A 26,875-nucleotide genomic window follows, 5' to 3' on the forward strand; every position below is an offset into this window, starting at 1 on the left:
ATTTGATTTTTCACCGTGACCGGGCGGTTCTTCGGACACGCCCGGGTTATTTACCCAAGGTGGTGTCTTCTTTCCACCTTAACCAGGAGATTGTGGTTCCGTCCTTTAATTCTCCTGAGTTGTCTTCTAAAGAGCGGTCTTTGGATGTGGTACGGGCTCTCCGTATCTATGTGAAGAGAACTTCCTCCGTTAGGAAATCCGATTCTCTTTTTGTGTTCGGTTTTCACAAACGTGGCTGGCCTGCTTCTAGGCAGACATTGGCCAGATGGATTAGAATGGTGATTGCACATGCTTATGTTCGGGCCGGTCGTCCGGTTCCTGTTACCATCAAAGCCCATTCTGCTCAGTCGGTTGGACCTTCTTGGGCGGCCCACCATGGTGCGACCCTGGAACAATTGTGCAAGGCGGCTACGTGGTCCTCGGGGAGCACGTTTATTAGGTACTATGCCTTTGATACTGCCGCTTCCAAGGATGCTTCCTTTGGACGCCGGGTTCTTGTCCCCTCTACAGTGCGTCCCCTCCCATAAGGAACTGCTTTAAGACATCCCCAATGTTATTCCTTGTGGAGCCCAGTGTACCCCGCAGCAGAAAATTAGATTTATGGTAAGAACTTACCGTTGTTAAATCTCTCTGCGAGGTACACTGGGCTCCAGAAGGCGCCCACCCTGACGCACTTAGCTCTTTTGGGTTGGTATTGGTATAGCCGCTGACACCCTCTCCTGCGGTGAGTGTGTGGTGTATTTGGCTACGAGCGGTTGTCGTCTCTGGTACCTGCTACTGCATTGGGCTGGTTAATTAAACTGAGCTCACTGGCATGGAGGCGGGGTTATAGAGGAGGCGGCGCTGTGCATCTTGGGAACAGTCTAAAGCTCTAAACCTGTTGGTGCCTCGGTTCAAGATCCTACTCTACACCCCGATGTTATTCCTTGTGGAGCCCAGTGTACCTCGCAGAAAGAGATTTAACAACGGTAAGTTCTTTCCATAAATCTCGTTTTTACAAAGAAAATGATTTGCATTGCCACCATGGTAAAAGGACATGGGGGGTAATTCCAAGTTGATCGCAGCAGGAAATTTTTTAGCAGTTGTGCAAAACCATGTGCACTGCAGGGGGGCAGATATAACATTTGCAGAGAGAGTTAGATCTGGGTGGGTTATTTTATTTCTGTGCAGGGTAAATACTGGCTGCTTTATTTTTACACTGCAATTTAGATTGCAGATTGAACACACCACACCCAAATCTAACTCTCTCTGCACGTTATATCTGCCTCCCCTGCAGTGCACATGGTTTTGCCCAATTGCTAACAGAATTCCTGCTGCGATCAACTTGGAATTACGCCCATGGATTCAATTTTTATGTTTTCATATTGTTTGTGGGTTAATTATAATACTGGTAAAACCACATTTAACTTAATTGTTATTATGACTGGCAAATGTTCTTATTTACTCTGATAGTCTTATTGAGAAGGTCTCAAACCCAGCATTAATGGAGTCAATATTTAGCGCATGGTTTTGTGACTGTGTAATGCTGTTTGTATTGTTAATTAAAGTCTGGCTCGTGTGTCACACCTACATTACAATATCACAACTATATTGCATATTATTACTATTGAATGTACAAAATAATTTTATGATTTTATCTATGTAAAAATTAGTTATTACCTGGTTACAAAGTATTACTGGGTAAAAGGGCAGTGTGACCCCCATAGTGATGAAACTATAGGCCCACATCCACTAGTGAGACTTGTCCGAACTGAAAGTCGGATTCCGATTTGCCCCGACCTTCCCGGGAGTTTTACATCTGATGTATCGCATCCGATTTATCAAGCGTGAATCTATCTGATGTGATATATCTGAAAGGACGTTTTTAACATATGATTTACACATGAGATTTATCTGGTGCGTTGGGCTAATTAAGCATATGTAAACAGCAGCCATTTTTAACTCTGGGCACACTCTGCTTTGTGATTAGTGAGGCTGGTTTACACCTACCGAGTGTTCCGCATTGCAACCGTGCACTGCTTTGTTTGGCTTGTCTCAACAAAGTGCTATATCCTATTATGTGATGGATCCCTATCACTATAAACTCCTAATAGCCTATGGCTTTCTGAAGGGGAGACGTGACAGAGCTCAGAAAAGGAGGAGGGTAATGTACTGCTGGACAAAGGACTGGCTGAAGAAGAGGGACACTCTCACATGTCACTCCTGACTGAAATTAAGGAGAACAACCCAGAGGACTATCGTAACTACTTGCGTATGGATGATGATACATTCCAGGAGTTACTGGCCCTGGTGACTCCCTATATTCAGAGGCAGGATACCAAGATGCAGAGGGCCATATCGCCTGAGGAGAGACTGACGGCTACCTTGAGGTATTTGGCTACCAGCCGTTCACTGGAAGATCTAAAGTTTGGGACCCTCATCTCTGACACCTGCAAGGCCATCGTGAAGGTGCTGCAGAACCAGTATTTCTCTAACGTCCTAGAGGATGCTGGGGACTCCGTAAGGACCATGGGGATAGACGGGCTACGCAGGAGACATGGGCACTTTAAGAAAGACTTTGACTCTGGGTGTGCACTGGCTCCTCCCTCTATGCCCCTCCTCCAGACCTCAGTTTGATACTGTGCCCAGTGGAGACTGGGTGCATTTCAGGAGCTCCCCTGCGTTTCCTCTAAAGAAAGCATTTTAGTTAGGTTTTTTATGTTCGGGGAGCCTGCTGGCAACAGACTCCCTGCATCGAGGGACTGAGGAGAGAGAAACAGACCCACTTCTCTGAGTTTCAGGGCTCTGTTTCTTAGGCTACTGGACACCATTAGCTCCAGAGGGATCGGTACGCAGGTCTCACCCTAGCCGTCCGTCCCAGAGCCGCGCCGCCATACTCCTCGCAGAGCCGGAAGATTGAAGCCGGGTGAGTATTGAGGAAAAGAACATAAGAGGCGGCAGAAGACACCTTGATCTTCATAGAGGTAACGCACAGCACTGCAGCTATGCGCCATTGCTCACATTCACCTCACACACCTCGGTCACTGTAAGGGTGCAGGGCGCAGGGGGGGGGGGGGCGCCCTGGGCAGCAATATAAACCTCTCCTGTGGCATATATAGATATATACATGTACAGCTGGGCACTGTACATGTATATAAAGAGCCCCCGCCATGTTATTGAGAAATTTGAGCGGGACAGAAGCCCGCCGCCGAGGGGGCGGGGCTTCTCCCTCAGCACTCACCAGCGCCATTTTTCTCCACAGCACCGCTGAGAGGAAGCTCCCCGGACTCTCCCCTGCTTAACACACGGTGAAAGAAGAGTTTTAAAGTAGAGGGGGGGCACATAATTGGCGCATATACATAACAAAAGCGCTACTGGGTAAACATACTGTGTTTTTTCCTGGGTCATATAGCGCTGGGGTGTGTGCTGGCATACTCTCTCTCTGTCTCTCCAAAGGGCCTTGTGGGGGAACTGTCTTCAGATAAGAGGATTCCCTGAGTGTGTGGTGTGTCGGTACGCGTGTGTCGACATGTCTGAGGTAAAAGGCTCTCCTAGGGAGGAGGGGGAACAAATGAATGTGGTGTCTCCGTCGACAACGCCGACACCTGACTGGATGGATATGTGGAATGTTTTTAGTGCTAATGTAAATTTATTGCATAAAAGATGAGAAGGAACAGCCAGGGAGTCAACCCATGTCTGTCCCTATGTCGCAGGGGCCTTCAGGGTCGCAAAAGCGCCCACTATCCCAAATAATAGTCACAGATACCGACACGGATTCTGACTCCAGTGTCGACTACGATGATGCAAAGTTACAGCCAAAATTGGCTAAAAGTATTCAATATATGATTATCGCAATAAAAGATGTTTTGCATATCACTGAGGAACCCCCTGTCCCTGACACGAGGGTACACATGTATAAGGGAAAGAAACCTGAGGTCACCTTTCCCTCATCACATGAGCTGAACGAATTATGCGAAAAAGCGTGGGAAACTCCAGACAAAAAACTGCAGTTTCCCAAAAGGATTCTAATAGCGTATCCTTTCCCGTCGCAGGACAGAATCCGGTGGAAATCCTCTCCTAGGGTGGACAAAGCTTTGACGCGCTTATCAAAAAAGATAGCGCTTCCATCCCAAGATACGGCTACCCTCAAGGATCCTGCTGACCGCAAGCAGGAGGTTACCTTGAAGTCCATTTACTCACATTCTGGTACGTTACTCAGACCGGCTATTGCGTCGGCCTGGGTTTGTAGTGCTGTAGCAGCATGGACAGATTCATTATCAGCGGATATTGAGACCCTTGATAAGGATACCATTTTAATGACCCTAGGGCATATAAAAGATGCTGTCTTATATATGAGGGATGCTCAAAGAGACATTAGTTTACTGGGTTCCAGGATAAACGCTATGTCTATTTCTGCTAGGCGTGTCTTATGGACCCGACAGTGGTCAGGTGATGCCGACTCCAAGAGACATATGGAGTTGTTGCCTTACAAGGGTGAGGAATTGTTTGGAGAGGGCCTCTCGGACCTCGTCTCCACGGCTACGGCAGGTAAATAGAATTTTTTGCCATATATTCCCTCACAATCTAAGAAAGCTCCTCATTGTCAAATGCAGTCCTTTCGTTCCAATAAAAGGAAGAGAGTACGTGGATCGTCCTTTCTTGCTAGAGGTAAGGGCAGAGGGAAGAAGCTGCATAACACAGCTAGTTCCCAGGAACCGAAGTCCTCCCCGGCCTCTGCAAAATCCACCGCATGACGCTGGGGCTCCCCTGAGGGAGTCCGCCCCAGTGGGGGCACGTCTTCGACTGTTCAGCCACATCTGGGTTCACTCACAGGTGAATCCCTGGGCAATAGAAATTGTTTCCCAGGGTTACAAGCTGGAATTCGAAGAGGTGCCTCCTCACCTGTTTTTTAAATCTGCCCTACCGACTTCCCCCCTGGAAAGGGAGATAGTGTTACATGCGATTCGCAAATTGTGTCTTCAACAAGTGGTGGTAGAGGTTCCCCTGCTTCAAAGAGGGAAGGAGTACTACTCAACTCTGTTTGTGGTCCCGAAACCGGACGGTTCGATCAGACCCATTTTGAATTTAAAATCCCTGAACCTTTACTTAAAACGGTTCAAGTTCAAGATGGAATCGCTCAGAGCGGTCATCGCCAGCCTGGAAGGGGGAGATTTTATGGTATCTCTGGACATAAAGGATGCATACCTGCATGTTCCCATATATCCTCCTCATCAGGCGTACCTGAGATTTGCGGTACAGGATTGTCATTACCAATTTCAGACGTTGCCGTTTGGGCTTTCCACGGCCCCGAGAATTTTCACCAAGGTAATGACGGAAATGATGGTGCTCCTGCGCAAACAGGGTGTCACAATTATCCCGTACTTGGACAATCTCCTCATAAAAGCGAGATCACGGGAGAAGTTGCTGAACAGCGTCTCACTTTCACTGACTGTGTTACAACGGCACGGCTGGATTATCAATATTCCAAAGTCGCAGCTGAATCTTACAACTCGTCTGCCCTTCTTGGGCATGATTCTGGACACAGACCAGAAGAGGATTTTTCTTCTGACAGAAAAAGCGCAGGAACTCATGACTCTAGTCATGAACCTGTTGAAGCCAAAACAAGTGTCAATACGTCATTGCACTCAAGTCCTGGGAAAAATGGTGGCGACATACGAAGCCATTCCCTACGGCAGATTCCATGCAAGGAAATTCCAATGGGACCTATTGGACAAATGGTCCGGGTCACATCTGCAAATGCATCAGCGGATCACCCTGTCCCCCAGGGCCAGAGTATCTCTCCTGTGGTGTCTGAAAAGTGCTCACCTTCTAGAGGGCCGCAGGTTCGGCATTCAGGACTGGATCCTGGTGACCACGGACGCGAGCCTCCGAGGTTGGGGAGCAGTCACACAGGGAAGAAATTTCCAAAGCCTTTGGTCAAGTCAAGAGACTTGTCTTCACATCAACATCCTGGAACTAAGGGCCATATACAACGCCCTACATCAAGCGGAGATCTTACTTCGCGATCGACCAGTTCTGATCCAGTCAGACAACGTCACCGCAGTAGCTCATGTAAACCGCCATGGCGGCACAAGGAGCAGGGTGGCAATGGCGGAAGCCACCAGAATTCTTCGCTGGGCGGAGAATCATGTAAGCGCTCTGTCAGCAGTGTTCATTCCGGGAGTGGACAACTGGGAAGCAGACTTCCTCAGTAGACACGACCTGCATCCAGGAGAGTGGGGACTTCATCAAGAAGTCTTCGCGCAGATTGCAAGTCGGTGGGGACTGCCCCAAATAGACATGATGGCGTCCCGTCTCAACAAAAAGCTACAAAGGTATTGCGCCAGGTCAAGAGACCCTCAGGTGGCAGCTGTGGACGCCCTAGTGACACCGTGGGTATTCCAGTCGGTCTATGTGTTTCCTCCTCTTCCTCTCATACCCAAGGTGTTGAGGATAATAAGAAAAAGAGGAGTGAGAACAATACTCTTTGTTCCGGATTGGCCACGAAGGACCTGGTATCCGGATCTGTAAGAAATGCTCACAGAAGATCCGTGGCCTCTTCCTCTAAGGCAGGACCTGTTACAACAAGGTCCCTGTCTGTTCCAAGACTTACCGCGGCTGCGTTTGACGGCATGGCGGTTGAACGCCGGGTCCTAGCGGAAAAAGGTATTCCGGATGAGGTTATTCCTACGTTAATAAAGGCTAGGAAGGACGTGACATCTAAACATTATCACCGAATATGGCGTAAATATGTTTCTTGGTGTGAGGCCAGGAATGCTCCTACGGAAGAATTCCATCTAGGCCGTTTTCTTCACTTCCTACAGACTGGAGTGAATTTGGGCCTAAAGTTAGGCTCCATTAAAGTTCAGATTTCGGCCTTATCCATTTCCTTTCAAAAGGAATTGGCCTCTTTACCTGAAGTACAGACTTTTGTGAAGGGAGTACTGCATATTCAGCCTCCTTTTGTACCTCCGGTGGCGCCTTGGGACCTTAACGTGGTGTTAAGTTTCCTTAAGTCACATTGGTTTCAACCACTTAAAACAGTGGAGTTGAAATATCTCACTTGGAAGGTGGTCATGTTGTTAGCCAGGGTTGTAGATCTCCTATTTTTGTATTGCATATTGTATTTTCTAGGTGTTTTGGTGACACCTTTGGGAGGTTAATATCTAGGGCAGTCTCATTTTAGCGCCAGTGTAAAAAAATCTTCTACTCTTTCTTCTTAGCCTTGGCTTCAGCTAGGCGAGTTTCGGAATTGGCGGCTTTATCACATAAAAGCCCCTATCTGGTTTTCCATATGGATAGAGCGGAATTGCGGACCCGTCCTCAATTCCTACCTAAGGTGGTCTCATCCTTTCATATGAACCAACCTTTGTCGTGCCAGTGGCTACACGTGACTTGGAGGATTCCGAGTCCCTGGAGGTGGTCAGGGCTTTGAAAATTTACGTGTCCAGAACGGCTAGGATCAGAAAAACAGAAGCACTGTTTGTCCTGTATGCAGCCAACAAGGTTTCAAAGCAGACTATTGCTCGCTGGATCTGTAACACGATTTAGCAGGCGCATTCTACGGCAGGATTGCCATTACCGAAATCAGTTAAGGCCCATTCCACTAGGAAGGTGGGCTCGTCTTGGGCGGCTGCCCGAGGTATCTCGGCACTTCAGCTGTGCCGAGCTGCTACTTGGTCGGAGTCAAACACCTTTGCAAAGTTCTATAAGTTTGATAACCTGGCTAAGGAGGACCTCCTGTTTGCTCAATCGGTGCTGCAGAGTCATCCGCACTCTCCCGCCTGTTTGGGAGCTTTGGTATAATCCCCATGGTCCTTACGGAGTCCCCAGCATCCTCTAGGACGTTAGAAAAAATAAGATTTTAAACCTACCGGTAAATCTTTTTCTCGTAGTCCGTAGAGGATGCTGGGCGCCCGTCCCAAGTGCGGACTACTTCTGCAAGACTTGTATATAGTTATTGCTTACATAAGGGTTATGTTATAGTTTAATCGGTTTTGGACCGATGATATGTTGTTTTTTCATACTGTTAACTAGATAGTATATCACAAGTTATACGGTGTGATTGGTGTGGCTGGTGTGAATCTTGCCCTTGGATTAGCTAAAATCCTTTCCTCGTACTGTCCGTCTCCTCTGGGCACAGTTTCTCTAACTGAGGTCTGGAGGAGGGGCATAGAGGGAGGAGCCAGTGCACACCCAGAGTCAAAGTCTTTCTTAAAGTGCCCATGTCTCCTGCGGAGCCCGTCTATCCCCATGGTCCTTACGGAGTCCCCAGCATCCTCTACGGACTACGAGAAAAAAGATTTACCGGTAGGTTTAAAATCTTATTTTAAAGGTAAAAGAACAACACGACACACTTGTTTACTTGAGTAGTAAAAATGTTTTGTCATAGGATAAAAATTTTTAATTTCTCTTACGTCCTAGAGGATGCTGGGGATTCCGTAAGGACCATGGGGTATAGACGGGCTCCGCAGGAGACATGGGCACTCTAAAGACTTTAGACGGGTGTGCACTGTCTCCTCCGCTATGCCCCTCCTCCAGACCTCAGTTAGATCCTGTGCCCAGAGGAGACTGGGTGCACTGCAGGGGAGCTCTACTGAGTTTCTCTGTAAAAGACTTTTGTTAGGTTTTTTATTTTTAAGGAGCACTGCTGGCAACAGGCTCCCTGCATCGTGGGACTGAGGGGAGAGAAGCAGACCTACTTAAATGATAGGCTCTGCTTCTTAGGCTACTGGACACCATTAGCTCCAGAGGGTCGGAACGCAGGTCTCACCCTTGCCGTTCGTCCCGGAGCCACGCCGCCGTCCTCCTCACAGAGCTGGAAGATAGAAGCCGGGTGAGTATGAGAAGATAGAAGACTTCAAAGGCGGCAGAAGACTTTGGATCTTCTATGAGGTAACGCAGCGCGCCATTGCTCCCAACACACACACACACACTGGCAGCACTGTATGGGTGCAGGGCGCAGGGGGGGCGCCCTGGGCAGCAATTATTAACCTTCTAGGGACACTGGCAGAGATATTTACTGCGGAGGCAGTATATGGCAAAAAACCCCGCCAGTATAAAGATTTGAGCGGGATTGAAGCCCGTCGGTGAGAGGGCGGAGCTTGTTCCCTCAGCACTAACCAGCACCATTTTCTCCACAGCACGCTGCAGAGAAGCTGGCTCCCCGGACTCTCCCCTGCTGAACACATACAGAGGGCAAAAAAAAGAGGGGGGGGGGCACATTTATTTAGCGCAGTGAGTATATTTATAAAAGTGCTGTACTGACTGGGATTTTATTCCAGTATCCGGTGGTGCTGGGTGTGTGCTGGCAAACTCTGTCTCTGTCTCTCCAAAGGGCCTCATTGGGGCACTGTCTCTCTCTCTCTCTCTCTCTCTCTCTATCTATATATATATATATATATTATATCCCTGAGTGTGTGGGGGTGTCGGTACGTGTGTGTCGGCATGTCTGAAGCGGAAGGCTCATCTAAGGAGGAGGTGGAGCAGATGATTGTGGTGTCTCCGTCGGCGACGCTGACACCTGATTGGCTGGATATGTGGAATGTTTTAAATGCAAATGTGTCTTTATTACATAAGAGAATGGACAAAGCACAGTCCAGAGAAAAGACAGGGAGTCGAGCCATGTATCACAGAGCCCTCCAGGGTCTCAGAAACGTCCCCTGTCCCAAGTAGCAGACACTGATACCGACACGGATTCTGACTCCAGTGTCGACTACGATGATGCGAGGTTGCACCCAAGGGTGGCCAAAAGTATTCATTATATGATTATTGCAATAAGAGATGTTTTACATATCACAGATGACCCCTCTGTCCCTGACACGAGGGTATGCATGTTTAAGGGACAGAAACCTGAGGTATCTTTCCCCCATCTCATGAGCTGAACGCGTTATTTGAAAAAGCTTGGGAAACTCCAGACAAGAAACTGCAGATTCCCAAGAGAATTCTTATGGCGTACCCTTTCCCTGCACAGGACAGGTTACGGTGGGAATCCTCGCCCAAGGTGGACAAGGCTTTAACGGGCTTGTCCAAAAAGGTGGCGCTACCGTATACAGATACGGCAGCCCTCAAGGATCCTGCTGATCGCAGACAGGAAACTACCTTAAAATCAATTTATGCACATACGGGTGCCTTGCTCAGACCGGCAATAGCGTCGGCTTGGGTTTGTAGCGCTGTAGCAGCTTGGGCAGATACCTTGTCATCTGACATTGATACCCTAGATAGGGATAGCATTTTATTGACCTTAGGTCATATTAAAGACGCAGTCTTATATATGAGAGACGCTTCCAGAGACGTTGGGCTGTTAGGTTCAAGAGCCAACGCCATGGCGATTTCTGCTAGGCGAGCCCTGTGGACCCGTCAATGGACGGGTGATGCCGACTCAAAGAGACATATGGAAGTTTTGCCTTACAAGGGTGAGGTTTTATTTGGGGAAGGTCTCGCGGACCTGGTTTCCACAGCTACCGCGGGTAAATCTACTTTTTTACCTTATGTTCTCCTACAGCAAAAGAAAACACCGCAATATCAGATGCAGTCCTTTCTGTCGCATAAGTCCAGAAGAGGTCGGGGCTCTTCCTCGCCAGAGGTAAGGGTAGAGGGAAAAGAATGCCTGCTACGGCTAGTTCCCAGGAGCAGAAGTCCTCCCCGGCTTCTACTAAATCCACCGCATGACGCTGGGGCTCCACTGAGGGCGCCGGTGGGGGCACGTCTTCGACTCTTCAGACAGGTCTGGGTTCAGTCAGCCGTAGATCCTTGGGCAATGGAAATTGTATCCCAAGGCTACAAGCTGGAGTTCGAAGACGTGCCTCCTCGCCGATTTTTCAAATCGGCTTTAGCAGCTTCTCCCCAGAAAGGGAGATAGTTTTAGCTGCAATTCAAAAACTTTGTCAACAACAAGTGATTGTCAAGGTGCCCCTAGTTCAACAGGGGAAGGGGTACTATTCAACCCTGTTTGTGGTCCCGAAACTGGATGGCTCGGTCAGACCCATTCTAAATCTAAAATCCCTAAACCTGTACTTGAAAAAGTTCAAATTCAAGATGAATCGCTCCGGGCAGTTATCTCCAGCCTGGAGGGGGGGAGGGGGGGGGGGGATTTTATGGTGTCACTAGGCATAAAGGATGCATACCTTCATGTCCCCATATATCCCCCTCATCAGGCATACCTGAGATTCGCTGTACAGGACTGTCATTACCAGTTTCAGACGTTGCCGTTTGGGCTTTCCACGGCCCCGAGGATTTTCACCAAGGTTATGGCGGAAATGATGGTGCTCCTGCGCAGGCAGGGAGTCACAATTATCCCGTACTTGGACGATCTCCTGATAAAAGCGAGATCGAGAGATCAATTGCAGAAAAGCTTGTCACTCTCCCTGAGAGTGCTGCAGCAGCATGGCTGGATTCTAAATCTACCAAAGTCACAGTTGATTCCAACGACTCGGCTATTTTTCTTAGGCATGATTCTGGACACGGAACAAAAGAGGGTTTTTCTCCCGATGGAAAAAGCCCAAGAACTCCAGAACATGGTCAGAGACCTGTTAATACCGAAAAAAGTGTCAGTCCATCAATGCACTCGAGTACTGGGAAAAATGGTGGCAACCTACGAGGCCATCCCCTTCGGCAGGTTTCATACGAGGACGTTTCAGTGGGACCTTCTGGACAAGTGGTCGGGGTCCCATCTACAGAAAATAAGCCTGTCCCCCAGGGCCAGGGTGTCTCTCCTGTGGTGGCTGCAGAGTGCTCACCTTCTCGAAGGTCGCAGGTTCGGCAGTCAAGACTGGGTTCTGGTGACCACGGACGCGAGCCACCGAGGATGGGGAGCAGTCACACAAGTAAGACATTTTTAGGGACTATGGTCAAGCCAGGAGGCTTGTCTACACATCAACGTACTGGAATTGAGGGCCATATACAACGGCCGACGACAAGCGGAGAATCTTCTTCGCGACCTACCGGTTCTGATTCAATCAGATAACGTCACAGCTGTGGCTCATGTAAACCGCCAAGGCGGGACAAGGAGCAGAGTGGCAATGGTGGAAGCCACCAGGATTCTTCGCTGGGCGGAAAATCACGCAAGCGCTCTGTCAGCAGTCTTCATTCCGGGAGTGGACAACTGGGAAGCAGACTTCCTCAGCAGACACGATCTCCATCCAGGAGAGTGGGGGCTTCATCAAGAAGTTTTTGCAGAGATAACAAGTCAGTGGGGACTTTCACAAATAGACATGATGGCGTCACGCCTCAACAAGAAGCTTCTGAGGTATTGTGCCAGGTCAAGGGACCCTCAGGCAGTAGCGGTGGACGCCCTGGTGACACCATGGGTGTTTCAGTCGGTCTATGTGTTCCCTCCTCTTCCGCTCATCTCAAAAATACTGAGAATCCCAAGACGAAAAGGAGTGCAGACAATACTCATTGTTCCGGATTGGCCTCGAAGGGCTTGGTATTCAGATCTTCAGGAAATGCTCACAGAAGATCCGTGGCCTCTTCCTCTCAGGGAAGACCTATTGCAGCAGGGTCCCTGCGTGTTCCAAGACTTACCGTGGTTACGTTTGACGGCATGGCGGTTGAACACCAAATCCTTGCGGGGAATGGTATTTCGGAGGAAGTCATCCCTACTCTGATTAAGGCTAGTAAGGAGGTGACGGCGAAACATTATCACCGCATCTGGAGGAAGTATGTATCTTGGTGTGAAGCCAAGAATGCTCCTACTGAAGATTTCCATCTGGGCCGTTTTCTCCACTTTCTACAGACAGGAGTGGATATGGGCCTAAAGTTAGGCTCCATTAAGGTACAGATTTCGGCCCTATCAATTTTCTTTCAGAAGGAATTGGCTTCTCTCTCAGAAGTCCAGACTTTTGTAAAGGGAGTGCTGCACATCCAGCCTCCTTTTGTGCCCCCAGTGGCACCATGGGACCTTAACGTGGTGTTACAGTTCCTAAAATCTCACTGGTTTGAGCCTCTTCAAACGGTGGATTTAAAATTTCTCACTTGGAAGGTGGTCATGTTGTTTGCCTTGGCATCTGCACGGCGGGTGTCCGAATTGGCGGCTTTGTCTCACAAGAGCCCCTATCTGATTTTCCATGTGGATAGAGCAGAATTAAGGACTCGTCCTCAATTTTTGCCTAAGGTGGTTTCATCTTTTCATATGAACCAACCTATCGTGGTGCCTGTGGCTACGGGAGACTTGGAGGATTCCAAGTCCCTTGATGTAGTCAGGGCCTTAAAGATTTATATAGCCAGGACGGCTCGGGTTAGGAAAACAGAGGCACTGTTTGTCCTGTATGCAGCCAACAAGGTTGGCGCTCCTGCTTCTAAACAGACTATTGCTCGCTGGATCTGTAACACTACGGCTGGATTGCCGTTACCAAATTCGGTAAAGGCCCATTCCACTAGCAAGGTGGGCTCTTCTTGAGCGGCTGCCCGAGGCGTCTCGGCATTACAGCTTTGCCGAGCGGCGACCTGGTCGGGTTCAAACACTTTTGCTAAATTCTACAAGTTTGATACCTTGGCTGATGAGGACCTTATGTTTGCTCAATCGGTGCTGCAGTCATCCGCACTCTCCTGCCTGGTCTGGAGCTTTGGTATAATCCCCATGGTCCTTACGGAGTCCCTAGCATCCTACCGGTAAATCTTTTTCTCCTAGTCCGTATAGGATGCTGGGCGCCCGTCCCAGTGCGGACAAAATTCTGCAAGACTTGTATATAGTTATTGCTTACATAAGGGTTATGTTACAGTTTTGATCAGTCTCGGGCTGATGCTGTTTTGTTTCATACTGTTAACTGGTTCATATGTTCTGAGTTGTACGGTGTGGATGGTGTGGGCTGGTATGTATCTTGCCCTTAGATTAACAAAAATCCTTTCCTCGTACTGTCCGTCTCCTCTGGGCACAGTTCTCTAACTGAGGTCTGGAGGAGGGGCATAGAGGGAGGAGCCAGTGCACACCCATCTAAAGTCTTTAGAGTGCCCATGTCTCCTGCGGAGCCCGTCTATACCCCATGGTCCTTACGGAGTCCCCAGCATCCTCTACGGACTAGGAGAAAAAGATTTACCGGTAGGTTTAAAATCTTATTATTTGTTCTTAAGCCAAAACCAAAAAAGTGCTGTATAAATGCCAACAAGGCATATATTTTCAGTGTAGCCAACATGACTTAAGTAGTAAAATGTTTTGCTAAAGTAGCATACAGTTTTAAGGTAAAAAGTGCAATTTTTTTGCCAACATGGCATATATTTTCAGTGAAGCCAACATGGCTTTCAACAAGCATAAATACACCCTTATAAACAGTATAAAATGCTAAAACTTTAATATTAGAGGGATTGGGTAAAATCCAGAACCGTCCAGTGCCCTCTACGCCACACCGGACCGGATCCCTGCAGCAATCCCAGCAATTTTGGAGATAGTACTGCACATCCCCATATGTCCCGGTTTGTGGAGTCTCCAGCTCGGTGGGGTGTATATGTCAGTGGTCATTGCGGAACAATGTGAGAGAGAGATTACAGCATCTCTGTATGGTGTAGGTTGTTCCGGTTTTTAAAAACATCCCTGGATCATGCTGAACAGCTGTAATCTCTCCCACCATTGTCCCTGATGACTGCTGTCCCATAAACCCCATGGGAACCTGCAGTAGTCTTTCCAAAAAGTGGGCAAAATTAGTGTGCGGGTTCAGTACGGTGTCGGGTTCGGGGATCTGGCCCTGTCTGGTTTTTACCCAGTTCCTCTAATTCACAATAAATATGGTGCAGTATATATATTCCTAGGGATATATGGTGTTTTGAACAGGAAAATATACATATGCTGTAAGTGCAGAATCAATGGTTCCGGCATCAAGACTATGCACTTGCAGCATGTGTGTATCCTCCACCAAAAGACTGCATCCAAAGCATCATGTAACACCATACAGCACCATATTATTGTGAATTAAAAAGTAAAAAAAACCAAAGAAAATGAAAAGTCAGAATAATTGGGCACATCGTCATCTTCTGTCTCCAGCATAGCCGTATAAATAGAAGAGTAGGTGTGTGGGGGTGTAGGCTGTGCTTGGGTGCGGGGAATAGCCTGGGGTTTGGAGTGAGCAATAGACTGGAGTTGGGTGGGAGGAATAGGCTGGAGTTGGGTAGGATAAGCAGAGATGGTAGTAGAACGTGACCAATCACCGTGTCATCATCTAAACGGCCTCTTCTCAGCAGAAAGACCATTTCATTGGCCAGTTTCTCAAAGTGGTCCACTTGATCGAGAGGGGCAGGGCGTATAGATGTGGCAATGTATGTCCCAAACTGGTCAACCAGTCGGGGGGATTTGACAATGCCCTTTTAACCTGCTGAAAGCACAGGGCCTCCTCCTCCTCATCCTGGGTGTGCTTTCTCTTCCTGCCTCTCTTCCATGCAGCTTGGGGAAGGGTGGCTGGAGGCTGAGGCGCAGTGCTTTCTTGCGGTGTTGGTGGCACTTGGGATGAGTCCTCAGGGTCTGCAGGAAGGCTGAGATCTGGGGTGCTAGTCACATCGTGCTCGGAAGTGGAAATCTATGGGTCAAAAACACATACATCTAACACGTTAGGCCTTCGCACTTCACGAAAACATAATGAAGCCCTATCCGCAAAGAAGGCTATCAAAGTAGAGAAGGATTTACAATTATAGGCTATCCAGGGCACGCCGTATTGTGTAAAACGCTTTTTGGATACTGTCCATCCGCTTCCGCATTTTCCTTACGGCTATCAACCTCCGTGTAGAAAAAATAGACTGGGTGGTGAGTGCATGCTTTGTCTTCCATAACTTTTTGTGCAGGAAAGCCAGCCAGCATAGGACATTAGGCACAGCAGCACCGGAGGAGCCAGACCAATTGGAGGAGGTTACACCGTTGTCGTCCCTGCAAGTACCTCCTCTTCTCTCTACGGGGACGGCACGCGCAAACCAGGTCAGGAAAGAGTACCTGGCCAATTTTAATGGAGTAGGTGCAGTCCACTGGCAGGAGAAGGCCATTACGTAAAGTGGAGTGGAGTGTGAGTGAAGTGGACTGTGGGACATTTTAAAAATTAAAATGACAATATACTTACAGATGTGGCATGTGACGCTTCACCTACTTCGGACTCCGCTGCATCAGGCCATGGGAGGGAGGAGAATCCACCTCTTGCTAGCTCTTTTTCGACAAGGAATGTCATCAGGTTAAAATACCAAAGACTAGTCTTGTACACGTCGTCTGTGCCTGCATCGGACCGCTTGAGTCCTCCATCTTTTTGTGCTCTTTGATGAACACGGTTCACAGGTTCTGCTACTTCTTTTTCACCCACTCAACATTGGGGGCCGCATAAAATGGCTTACAGAACTCGACCAGATCTTCATTGGCCGCAAGACGCCTGTTCTTGTTTGCATAGTCCTTGGACTTTGCCTTCCAAAGACACTCCTTGGACTGGAATAGTTCTATGAAAACGCTAATAAAATCAAGGTTCATATCTAAGGACAAAACAAAGGATAAAAAAAGTTTAACGTTTTAGTTATGGTTATATGCTTTTATTTATGTTTATTTAGTGTTGTTTTATTAGGGGTTTAAAATGTTTCTCTATCGTCCTAAGTGGATGCTGGGGTTCCTGAAAGGACCATGGGGAATAGCGGCTCCGCAGGAGACAGGGCACAAAAGTAAAGCTTTTACAGGTCAGGTGGTGTGTACTGGCTCCTCCCCCTATGACCCTCCTCCAGACTCCAGTTAGATTTTTGTGCCCGGCCGAGAAGGGTGCAATTCTAGGTGGCTCTCATAAAGAGCTGCTTAGAGAGTTTAGCTTAGGTTTTTTATTTTACAGTGATTCCTGCTGGCAACAGGATCACTGCAACGAGGGACAGAGGGGAGAAGAAGTGAACTCACCTGCGTGCAGGATGGATTGGCTTCTTGGCTACTGGACATGAAGCTCCAGAGGGACGATCACAGGTACAGCCTGGATGGTCACCGGAGCCACGCCGCCGGCCCCCTCACAGATGCTGAAGCAAGAAGAGGTCCAGAATCGGCGGCTGAAGACTCCTGCAGTCTTCTTAAGGTAGCGCACAGCACTGCAGCTGTGCGCCATTTTCCTCTCAGCACACTTCACACGGCAGTCACTGAGGGTGCAGGGCGCTGGGGGGGGGGCGCCCTGGGAGGCAAATGAAAACCTTTAAAAAGGCTAAAAATACCTCACATATAGCCCCAGAGGCTATATGGAGATATTTACCCCTGCCTAAATGTACTAAATAGCGGGAGACGAGCCCGCCGAAAAAGGGGCGGGGCCTATCTCCTCAGCACACGGCGCCATTTTCTGTCACAGCTCCGCTGGTCAGGAAGGCTCCCAGGTCTCTCCCCTGCACTGCACTACAGAAACAGGGTATAACAGAGAGGGGGGGCAAAATAAATGGCAATATATTAATATAAAAGCAGCTATAAGGGAGCACTTAATCATAAGGCTATCCCTGTCATATATAGCGCTTTTTGGTGTGTGCTGGCAGACTCTCCCTCTGTCTCCCCAAAGGGCTAGTGGGTCCTGTCTTCGTATAGAGCATTCCCTGTGTGTCTGCTGTGTGTCGGTACGTGTGTGTCGACATGTATGAGGACGTTATTGGTGTGGAGGCGGAGCAATTGCCAAATATGAGGATGTCACCTCCTAGGGGGTCGACACCAAAATGGATGCCTTTATTTGTGGAATTACGGGATAGCGTCAACTCGCTTAAGCAGTCGTTTGCCGACATGAGGCGGCCGGACACTCAATTAGTGCCTGTCCAGGCGCCTCAAACACCGTCAGGGGCTGTAAAACGCCCCTTGCCTCAGTCGGTCGACACAGACCCAGACACAGGCACTGATTCCGGTGGTGAAGGTGACGAATCAACCGTATTTTCCAGTAGGGCCACACGTTATATGATTTTGGCAATAAAGGAGATGTTACATTTAGCTGATACTACAGGTACCACTAAACAGGGTATTATGTGGGGTGTGAAAAAACTACCAGTAGTTTTTACCGAATCAGAAGAATTAAATGACGTGTGTGATGAAGCGTGGGGTGCCCCGATAAAAAACTGCTAATTTCAAAGAAGTTATTGGCTTTATACCCTTTCCCGCCAGAGGTTAGGGAGCGCTGGGAAACACCTCCTAGGGTGGACAAAGCGCTAACACGCTTATCAAAACAAGTGGCGTTACCCTCTCCTGAGACGGCCGCACTTAAAGATCCATCAGATAGGAGGATGGAAAATATCCAAAAAGGTATATACACACATGCAGGTGTTATACTACGACCAGCTATTGCGACTGCCTGGATGTGCAGTGCTGGGGTAGTTTGGTCAGAGTCCCTGATCGAAAATATTGATACCCTGGACAGGGACAATATTTTACTGTCGTTAGAACAAATAAAGGATGCATTTCTTTATATGCGTGATGCACAGAGAGATATCTGCACACTGGCATCACGGGTAAGTGCTATGTCCATTTCGGCCAGAAGAGCTTTATGGACACGACAGTGGACAGGCGATGCGTAGAGGAGTTATTTGGGGTCGGTCTATCGGATTTGGTGGCCACGGCTACGGCCGGGAAATCCACCTTTCTACCTCAAGTCACTCCCCAACAGAAAAAGGCACCGACCTTTCAACCGCAGCCCTTTCGTTCCTTTAAAAATAAGAGAGCAAAGGGCTATTCATATCTGCCACGAGGCAGAGGACGAGGGAAGAGACAGCAACAGGCAGCTCCTTCCCAGGAACCGAAGCCCTCCCCGGCTTCTACAAAAGCCTCAGCATGACGCTGGGGCTTCGCAAGCGGACTCGGGGGCGGTAGGCGGTCGTCTCAAGAATTACAGCGCGCAGTGGGCTCACTCGCAGGTAAATCCCTGGATCCTGCAGATAATATCTCAGGGGTACAGGTTGAAATTAGAGACAGAGCCACCTCGCCGTTTCCTGAAGTCTGCTTTACCAACGTCCCCCTCAGAAAGGGAGACGGTTTTGGAAGCCATTCACAAGCTGTATTCTCAGCAGGTGATAGTCAAGGTACCTCTTCTACAACAAGGGAAGGGGTATTATTCCACTCTTTTTGTGGTACCGAAGCCGGATGGCTCGGTAAGGCCTATTCTAAATCTGAAGTCCTTGAACCTGTACATAAAGAAGTTCAAGTTCAAGATGGAGTCACTCAGAGCAGTGATAGCGAACCTGGAAGAAGGGGACTTTATGGTATCCTTGGACATCAAGGATGCGTATCTCCACGTTCCAATTACCCCTCACACCAGGGGTACCTCAGGTTCGTTGTACAAAACTGTCACTATCAGTTTCAGACGCTGCCGTTTGGTTTGTCCACGGCACCTCGGGTCTTTACAAAGGTAATGGCCGAGATAATATTTCTTCTTCGAAGAAAAGGCGTATTAATTATCCCATACTTGGACGATCTCCTAATAAGGGCAAGGTCCAGAGAACAGCTAGAGATGGGTTTAGCACTATCTCAAGAGGTGCTAAAGCAGCACGGATGGATTCTGAATATTCCAAAATCCCAATTAATGCCGACAACTCGTCTGCTGTTCCTGGGGATGATTCTGGACACAGTTCAGAAAAAGGTTTTTCTTCCCGAAGAAAAAGCCAAGGAGTTATCTGACCTGGTCAGGAACCTCCTAAAACCAGGAAAGGTGTCTGTACATCAATGCACAAGAGTCCTGGGAAAAAATGGTAGCTTCTTACGAAGCAATCCCTTTCGGCAGATTCCATGCAAAGGGATCTGTTGGACAAATGGTCAGGGTCGCATCTTCAGATGCACCTGCGGATAACCCTGTCGCCGAGGACAAGGGTATCCCTTCTGTGGTGGTTGCAGGAGGCTCATCTATTGGAGGGCCGCAGATTCGGCATGCAGGATTGGATCCTGGTGACCACGGATGCCAGCCTGAGAGGCTGGGGAGCAGTCACGCAGGGAAGAAATTTCCAGGGAGTGTGGTCGAGCCTGAAAAAGTCTCTTCACATAAGCATTCTGGAACTAAGAGCAATCTACAATGCTCTAAGCCAGGCGGAACCTCTGCTTCAAGGAAGACCGGTGTTGATCCAGTCGGACAACATCACGGCAGTCGCCCATGTAAACAGACAGGGCGGCACAAGAAGCAGGAGGGCAATGGCAGAAGCTGCCAGGATCCTTCGCTGGGCGGAGAATCACGTGATAGCACTGTCAGCAGTATTCATCCCGGGCGTGGACAACTGGGAAGCAGACTTCCTCAGCAGACACGACCTTCACCCGGGAGAGTGGGGACTTCATCCAGAAGTTTTCCACATGCTATTAAACCGTTGGGTAAAACCAATGGTGGACATGATGGCGTCTCGCCTCAACAAAACACTGGACAGGTATTGCGCCAGGTCAAGAGATCCGCAGGCAATAGCTGTGGACGCGCTGGTAACACCTTGGGTGTACCAGTCGGTATATGTGTTTCCTCCTCTGCCTCTCATACCAAAGGTATTGAGGATTATACGGCAAAGAGGAGTAAGACTAGTGGCTCCGGATTGGCCAAGAAGGACTTGGTACCCGGAACTTCAAGAGATGGTCACGGACGATCCGTGGCCTCTACTTCTGAGAAGGGACCTGCTTCAGCAGGGTCCTTGTCTTTTTCAAGACTTACCGCGGCTGCGTTTGACGGCATGGCGTTTGAATGCCAGATCATAAAAGGAAAAGGCATTCCAGAAGAAGTCATTCCTACCTTGATAAAGGCAAGGAAGGAAGTCACCGCGAAGCATTATCGCCGTATTTGGCGAAAATATGTTGCGTGGTGCGAGCAGCGGAGTGCTCCGATGGAGGAATTTCAACTGGGTCGTTTTCCTACATTTCCTGCAATCAGGATTGTCTATGGGTCTCAAATTGGGATCTATTAAGGTTCAAATTTCGGCCCTATCAATATTCTTCCAAAAAGAATTGGCCTCAGTCCCTGAGGTCCAGATTTTTATCTAAGGAGTACTGCATATACAGCCTCCTGTGGTGCCTAAGGTGGCACCGTGGGATCTAAATGTAGTTTTAGATTTCCTCAAATCCAATTGGTTTGAACCACTAAAGAATGTGGATTTGAAATATCTCACATGGAAAGTGACTATGTTACTGGCCCTGGCTTCGGCCGGGAGAGTATCTGAACTGGCGGCTTTGTTTTATAAAAGCCCTTATTTAATTTTCCATTCGACATAGGGCAGAGCTGCGGACGCGTCCGCATTTTCTCCCTAAGGTGGTATCAGCGTTTCACCTGAACCAGCCTATTGTAGTGCCTGCGGCTACAGACGACTTGAAGGACTCCAAGTTGTTGGACGTTGTCAGAGCCTTAAAAATATACATTTAAAGGACGGCTGGAGTCAGAAAATCTGACTCGCTGTTTATACTGTATGCACCCAACAAGTTGGGTGCACCTGCTTCTAAGCAGTCGATTGCTCGTTGGATTTGTAACAAAATTCAACTTGTACATTCTGTGGCAGGCCTGCCACAGCCTAAATCTGTTAAGGCCCATTCCGCAAGGAAGGTGGGCTCATCTTGGGCGGCTGCCCGAGGGGTCTCGGCATTACAACTCTGCCGAGCAGCTACGTGGTCAGGGGAGAACACGTTTGTAAATTTTTACAAATTTGATACCCTGGCAAAGGAGGACCTGGAGTTCTCTCATTCGGTGCTGCAGAGTCATCCGCACTCTCCCGCCCGTTTGGGAGCTTTGGTATAATCCCCATGGTCCTTTCAGGAACCCCAGCATCCACTTAGGACGATAGAGAAAATAAGAATTTACTTACCGATAATTCTATTTCTCGGAGTCCGTAGTGGATGCTGGGCGCCCATCCCAAGTGCGGATTATCTGCAATACTTGTACATAGTTATTGTTAACTAATTCGGGTTATTGTTTAGGAAGCCATCTTTCAGAGGCTCCTCTGTTATCATACTGTTAACTGGGTTTAGATCACAAGTTGTACGGTGTGATTGGTGTGGCTGGTATGAGTCTTACCCGGGATTCAAAATCCTCCCTTATTGTGTACGCTCGTCCGGGCACAGTACCTAACTGGAGTCTGGAGGAGGGTCATAGGGGGAGGAGCCAGTACACACCACCTGACCTGTAAAAGCTTTACTTTTGTGCCCTGTCTCCTGCGGAGCCGCTATTCCCCATGGTCCTTTCAGGAACCCCAGCATCCACTACGGACTCCGAGAAATAGAATTATCGGTAAGTAAATTCTTATTTTTTTATCGTTGAAAGATTTTATAGAAATAAAGTTGGTTTGAAAAGCAATGTGTCATCATTAAGCATCAACAGGTTAAACTTACGGTACTTTGGGACAGCAGTAAGCAATAGGACACAATAGGGGTACAGTGGCGGGTAATCAAGATGGGCATCAACAGGTTAAACCCACTTTGGCCCAGCAATGGAACACACATAAATACAGAATGCACATGTGCTCTGAGGGATATGGGTGGTGCTGGGCAGTGTGCAGTGATAAACATGCTGGACAGTGGGGGTCATTCTGACCTGATCGTACGCTGCCTTTCATTGCAGCGCAGCGATCAGGTCAGAAGTGCGCGGCGCCAGCGCATGGCTGACAGCCGACGGCTGTCGTTGCCTAGCGATTGCCTCTCTGCCTGATTGACAGGCAGAGGTAGTCGCTGGATGGGAGGGGACGGCACAGCAGTGTTTGGCCGCCGTTCTGTGGGCGCGGTCCGGCCAACGCAGGCGTGGCCGGACCGTGCGGGGGCGGGCCGGACCGTGCGGGGGTGGGCCGCAGCGGCTCTGTGACATCACCCGCAGCCGCAGCGACGAGTAGCTCCCGGCCAGTATGCAAAAGCTGCACTGGCCGGGGGCTACTTCTGTAGTGCAAAAGCATCGCCGCTGTGCAATGCTTTTGTACTTCTGCAGGGGATGGGGGGGGTTTGCGGGCCTGACATGCGGGGCGGATTAGCCCTGTGCTGGGCGTCCCCCCGCATGTCAGTGTGCCTGATCGTAGCCCTGCAAAACTTTGCAGGGCTACGATCATGTCTGAATTGGGCCCTGTGTGTTTAACTTGGTGGACAGTGTTAAAAGTAAAACATGTACATGTAGCTATTATGTATATGGTTGTGATGGGTGCTGGTACCTACTTGATCCGATTTGCACAAAAAGCCAAATCCAAGCCGCCAATGGGTGCTGCGCTGCTGATCATCCGCTGCTGCTGGGCGTGTGGATGGGTGTGTCCAGGTACCAGTCAAGTCACTCCTCTGAGTTATCGCCTGCAATAGGATCGCAGGTGTACAAATGCACTCCGATGTGCACCTTTTTTTCCTCCGATTGCGATAATTAATCATGGCAGCCATGCCGATCTGCGACTCCGAACGCGCCTCTGATCGAAGTCGGAGGAAAATTACATGCGATGTGACACTTTTCATCCGATCCATCAAACAGAAAGCTTGGAATTGGATGAGTATTGGTCATATCACACTAGTGGATGGGGGCCTTATATTTACAATACAGAATAGGAATTTACATTTATATTAATCTAGTGCCTTTATACTTCAGGTGCCTTGGTGTGCCAGGCAGGCTGTATTCTGGAGTCATTGAACCGATACCTGGGAGAACGGGGCTACACAATGCCACTAGATCTTGGGGCAAAGGGAAGCTGCCATATTGGAGGCAACCTGGCTACAAATGCTGGTGGACTGAGACTTCTCCGGTACGGATCCCTACGAGGGACAGTCTTGGGACTGGAAGCAGTGAGAGATTTTTTTTATTTTTTTTCCGCTTAAAAGGTTTTTTTTATATTAAGAATGACATACCAAAATAAGCATGTACAAGCAAATCAGGGCACAAAGGCCATAAATGCTAACAGTAAACATGTGACAGTCCCAGGTGATTCGAGCTAGCAGGAAATGTCATTCATTTTAAAATACCAAAAGGAAAGTGGAAGAGACAGAGAAATGAAAGACGCATGGTAGGTGGCTAACAACCAAAGAAAAAGCGAAAAAAGAAAGAATTGAAGAGGAAGGAGGACTGTCTATGAAAGTTATAAAGAGAATGGAGGTCTAACACCAAAGCGTAAGACCCAGGGCTCCCAAACTTTAGTGATGGAACTCAAGAAATGATGCAAAATACTTGCCAAATATTCCATCTGGTATGTGCTGAATTCTATTTGTGATTGCGAGCATAGCTGGGTGAGAAGGCTGATGCAGGTAGAGGCAGTTTGACAAGTAGTTGATAAGGCTATGTGCCTGATTAGCTTATGTTGATGATTAGTGTCTGAAGGATAATTCTATGGCAGCAAGAGGAACTGGGGAGAGAGGAAAAACCCCAAATTCAGAAGGTTGGACACAGATGACAGACAGCCCTCCAGGTAGGGATCAATTTGAGACCATCCCATCCCATCAAATATGTCTGAAGGTGCCCGTTGCTGAGCAACCCCACCAACATGTATATAAAACATGAGCTGAGAATTTATTCTCGGAGGGACCAAGTACCCCCATATAGGAGCTTATAAGAATTTTCTTTAACTCAAACACATAGGGAACTGGAGAATGTGTTTTGTGTGATTTCAGCCCAGTCCTTGTCGTCTAAAGCTGTAGTTCCCCATACAAGTTGGACACTAGGCCTTAGTGGAAGATTGTCTGAGACATAAGATTTCAAAAGTAGTGAGGGGTGTGGAACAAAGTCTATACCAGGCCTGGCCAACCTGTGGCTCTCCAGATGTTGTAAAACTACACATCCCAGCATGCCCTGCCATGGTTTTAGCATTCCTTAATAGCAAAACTGTGGCAAAGCATGATGGGACTTGTAGTTTTACAACAGCTGGAGAGCCACAGGTTGGCCAGGCCTGGTCTATACTTTATAGAGGAGTGAAAGAGTTATGTAATTGTAAACATTTAAAAAGTATTTGTTTAGTATTGAAATGTATCTTTATTGTCAGAAAAGGGAAGGGGGCCCTTCGCAGCATCATTAATGTTGGGTACACACTGATAGATATATCTGCAGATCATTTGATCTGCAGATATATCTATGGACGGATCGGGCAGTGTGCTGTATATACACACTGCCCGATCCGTCGGGGACTGACGTCATGAACTGAGTTCAGCTGTCAATCACTGCCGGTTGCCGCAGCTTGTGTATGGGTGGTCAGCTGGTCGCCCGTACACACAGCGATGCGCCAATATATCGGTAGATATATTGGCTTGGCCGTCGGCTGTGCTGCAGGGCCGACGCAATTAATCTGTGAACGACGGAGTTCAGACGTATCGCCCCTACAGACGGGCCGACGGACCCGCGATATATCGGCCGTTCAATAGAACGGTCGCTATATCAGCCAGTGTGTACGGGCCTTAAGATATCAAATCCACTGAGATAACTGTCGCTCAAAACAGTGAGAGGTTTTTGTTTTCCCATGTAGTACTGTGTATCCATAGGTTCTGTTTCAGCATTTCATCTTTGGTTTCCTCTCCTCAGGTGCTACCTGATGGGTCTATTCTGAACTGCCTCAACTCTCTGCGCAAAGATAACACAGGTTATGATCTGAAGCAGTTGTTCATTGGCTCTGAAGGAACTTTAGGCATTATAACTGCCATATCCATTCTGTGCCCTCGCAAACCGAGTGCTGTCAATGTGGCTCTGCTGGGTAAGGTGCAGTCTTCTATTTTCACAGAGAAACATTGCTCTCTTTATGAGCAAAGTCGGTTTTTACTTTTGTTTGCAACATATTAGCATCTTTAGCGCTAAGCCTTATACTCGTAAATCATTTGAAAATGAGAATGAAATCCAGTTTCTATGAGAATGTAGCAATAACCTATCAATGTTGTGGTAGATTCAGCAGTGCAAATGTATGCTCTTACTGATTGAATTAACTGGATTGATGGGGGCAATGCTTGCTGAATACAGGCTTGCCTCAGTAGTGCACCTGACTGAGCCCAAACGCAGAGATATGATTCAATTTTTAAATGAACTACAGTGGGTTGAGAATGTGCATGCAAGAAGCAGGTGCCTACAGAACCTTCTTTGGGTGCTCAAAAGACCGTTATTTTAAGTCCCAGAGACAACCGTGGTCAAGTAATTGTTATTAATCCCTCCAATGCTAGTGGGAATCACTGCATGGATTCAAGTACAGATACCTAGAAGTTGAAGCCCGCACCCTTTGAATCCAGGACAGTACGGAGCTCGATGACATGATTGACCCTCCATCCAAGCAAAAACACTGCACAGACTTTTAAAAGCCAGAAAATGCGAGAGAGCGTTAAACATTCTCTATCACCCCCATTTTGGCACCCACAGACCCAAGAATACTCTTATTTGAAAGATGATGTTATTCTCTAGTGATCTTGAAATTATTATGAAGTCCAGGGATGGTGGAGTATCTGTACAATTCTGGTATCTATAAACTCAGAAGCGCACGTATGGAAAGAGGAGAGTTCGGTTCCCTCTTACCACCTATTATCAGCAGATAATATCAACATGCACTGTAGCAGGGATGGGGAACCTTCGCCCCTCCAGCTGTTGTTGAACTGCGCATCCCAGCATGCCCTGCAACAGTTTTAGCATGGCCAAATAGCAAAACTGTCGCAAGGCATGCTGGTATGTGTAGTTCAGCAACACCTGGAGTGCAGAAGGTTCCCTATCCCTGGTATAGGAATACTAGTAGAGCCGGCTGATGGAGAGTGTAATGGACAAGCACAATCTCGCCTATCCTGGCACATATACACGGGACCACCTTGGTTAAAGAAGAGATTCCACTCTTTCAAATCTACCCCCCTATTAGTTGTCTGGTGATAACCAGATGATAAAAACCTATATTGCAGAAAGCTTTAAGAAGTCCAGCGATGGGGGCTTCTAATGCCCACATCTTCCACATTCTGGCATCGGCAAACACGAGGGCCCCTGCATTTGATAGAGTGGCTTGTCTATTTTGTTACATTTTCAAGTGCAGATTTTATTATGAGAACTTTTGTTTAATCTGTCATTTTGCTGCTCTGGAAAGGTGGACTCAT

General features: G+C 48.2%; 1 protein-coding gene across 5 annotated transcripts in view; it reads left to right on the forward strand.

Annotated features, from left to right (window-relative positions):
• Window positions 1-26,875, forward strand: part of D2HGDH (D-2-hydroxyglutarate dehydrogenase) — a 179,528-nt gene that overhangs the window by 123,122 nt on the left and 29,531 nt on the right. For all 5 annotated transcript variants that reach the window (XM_063915842.1, XM_063915844.1, XM_063915846.1 and 2 more), the window contains 2 exons: window positions 23,430-23,623; window positions 25,344-25,512. In XM_063915842.1, coding sequence (XP_063771912.1) covers window positions 23,430-23,623; window positions 25,344-25,512 — 363 coding nt within the window. The remainder of the gene's footprint in view (window positions 1-23,429; window positions 23,624-25,343; window positions 25,513-26,875) is intronic.

This window comes from Pseudophryne corroboree, chromosome 4 (assembly GCF_028390025.1).
Source record: "Pseudophryne corroboree isolate aPseCor3 chromosome 4, aPseCor3.hap2, whole genome shotgun sequence".
NCBI classification, from domain to species: Eukaryota; Metazoa; Chordata; class Amphibia; order Anura; family Myobatrachidae; genus Pseudophryne; species Pseudophryne corroboree.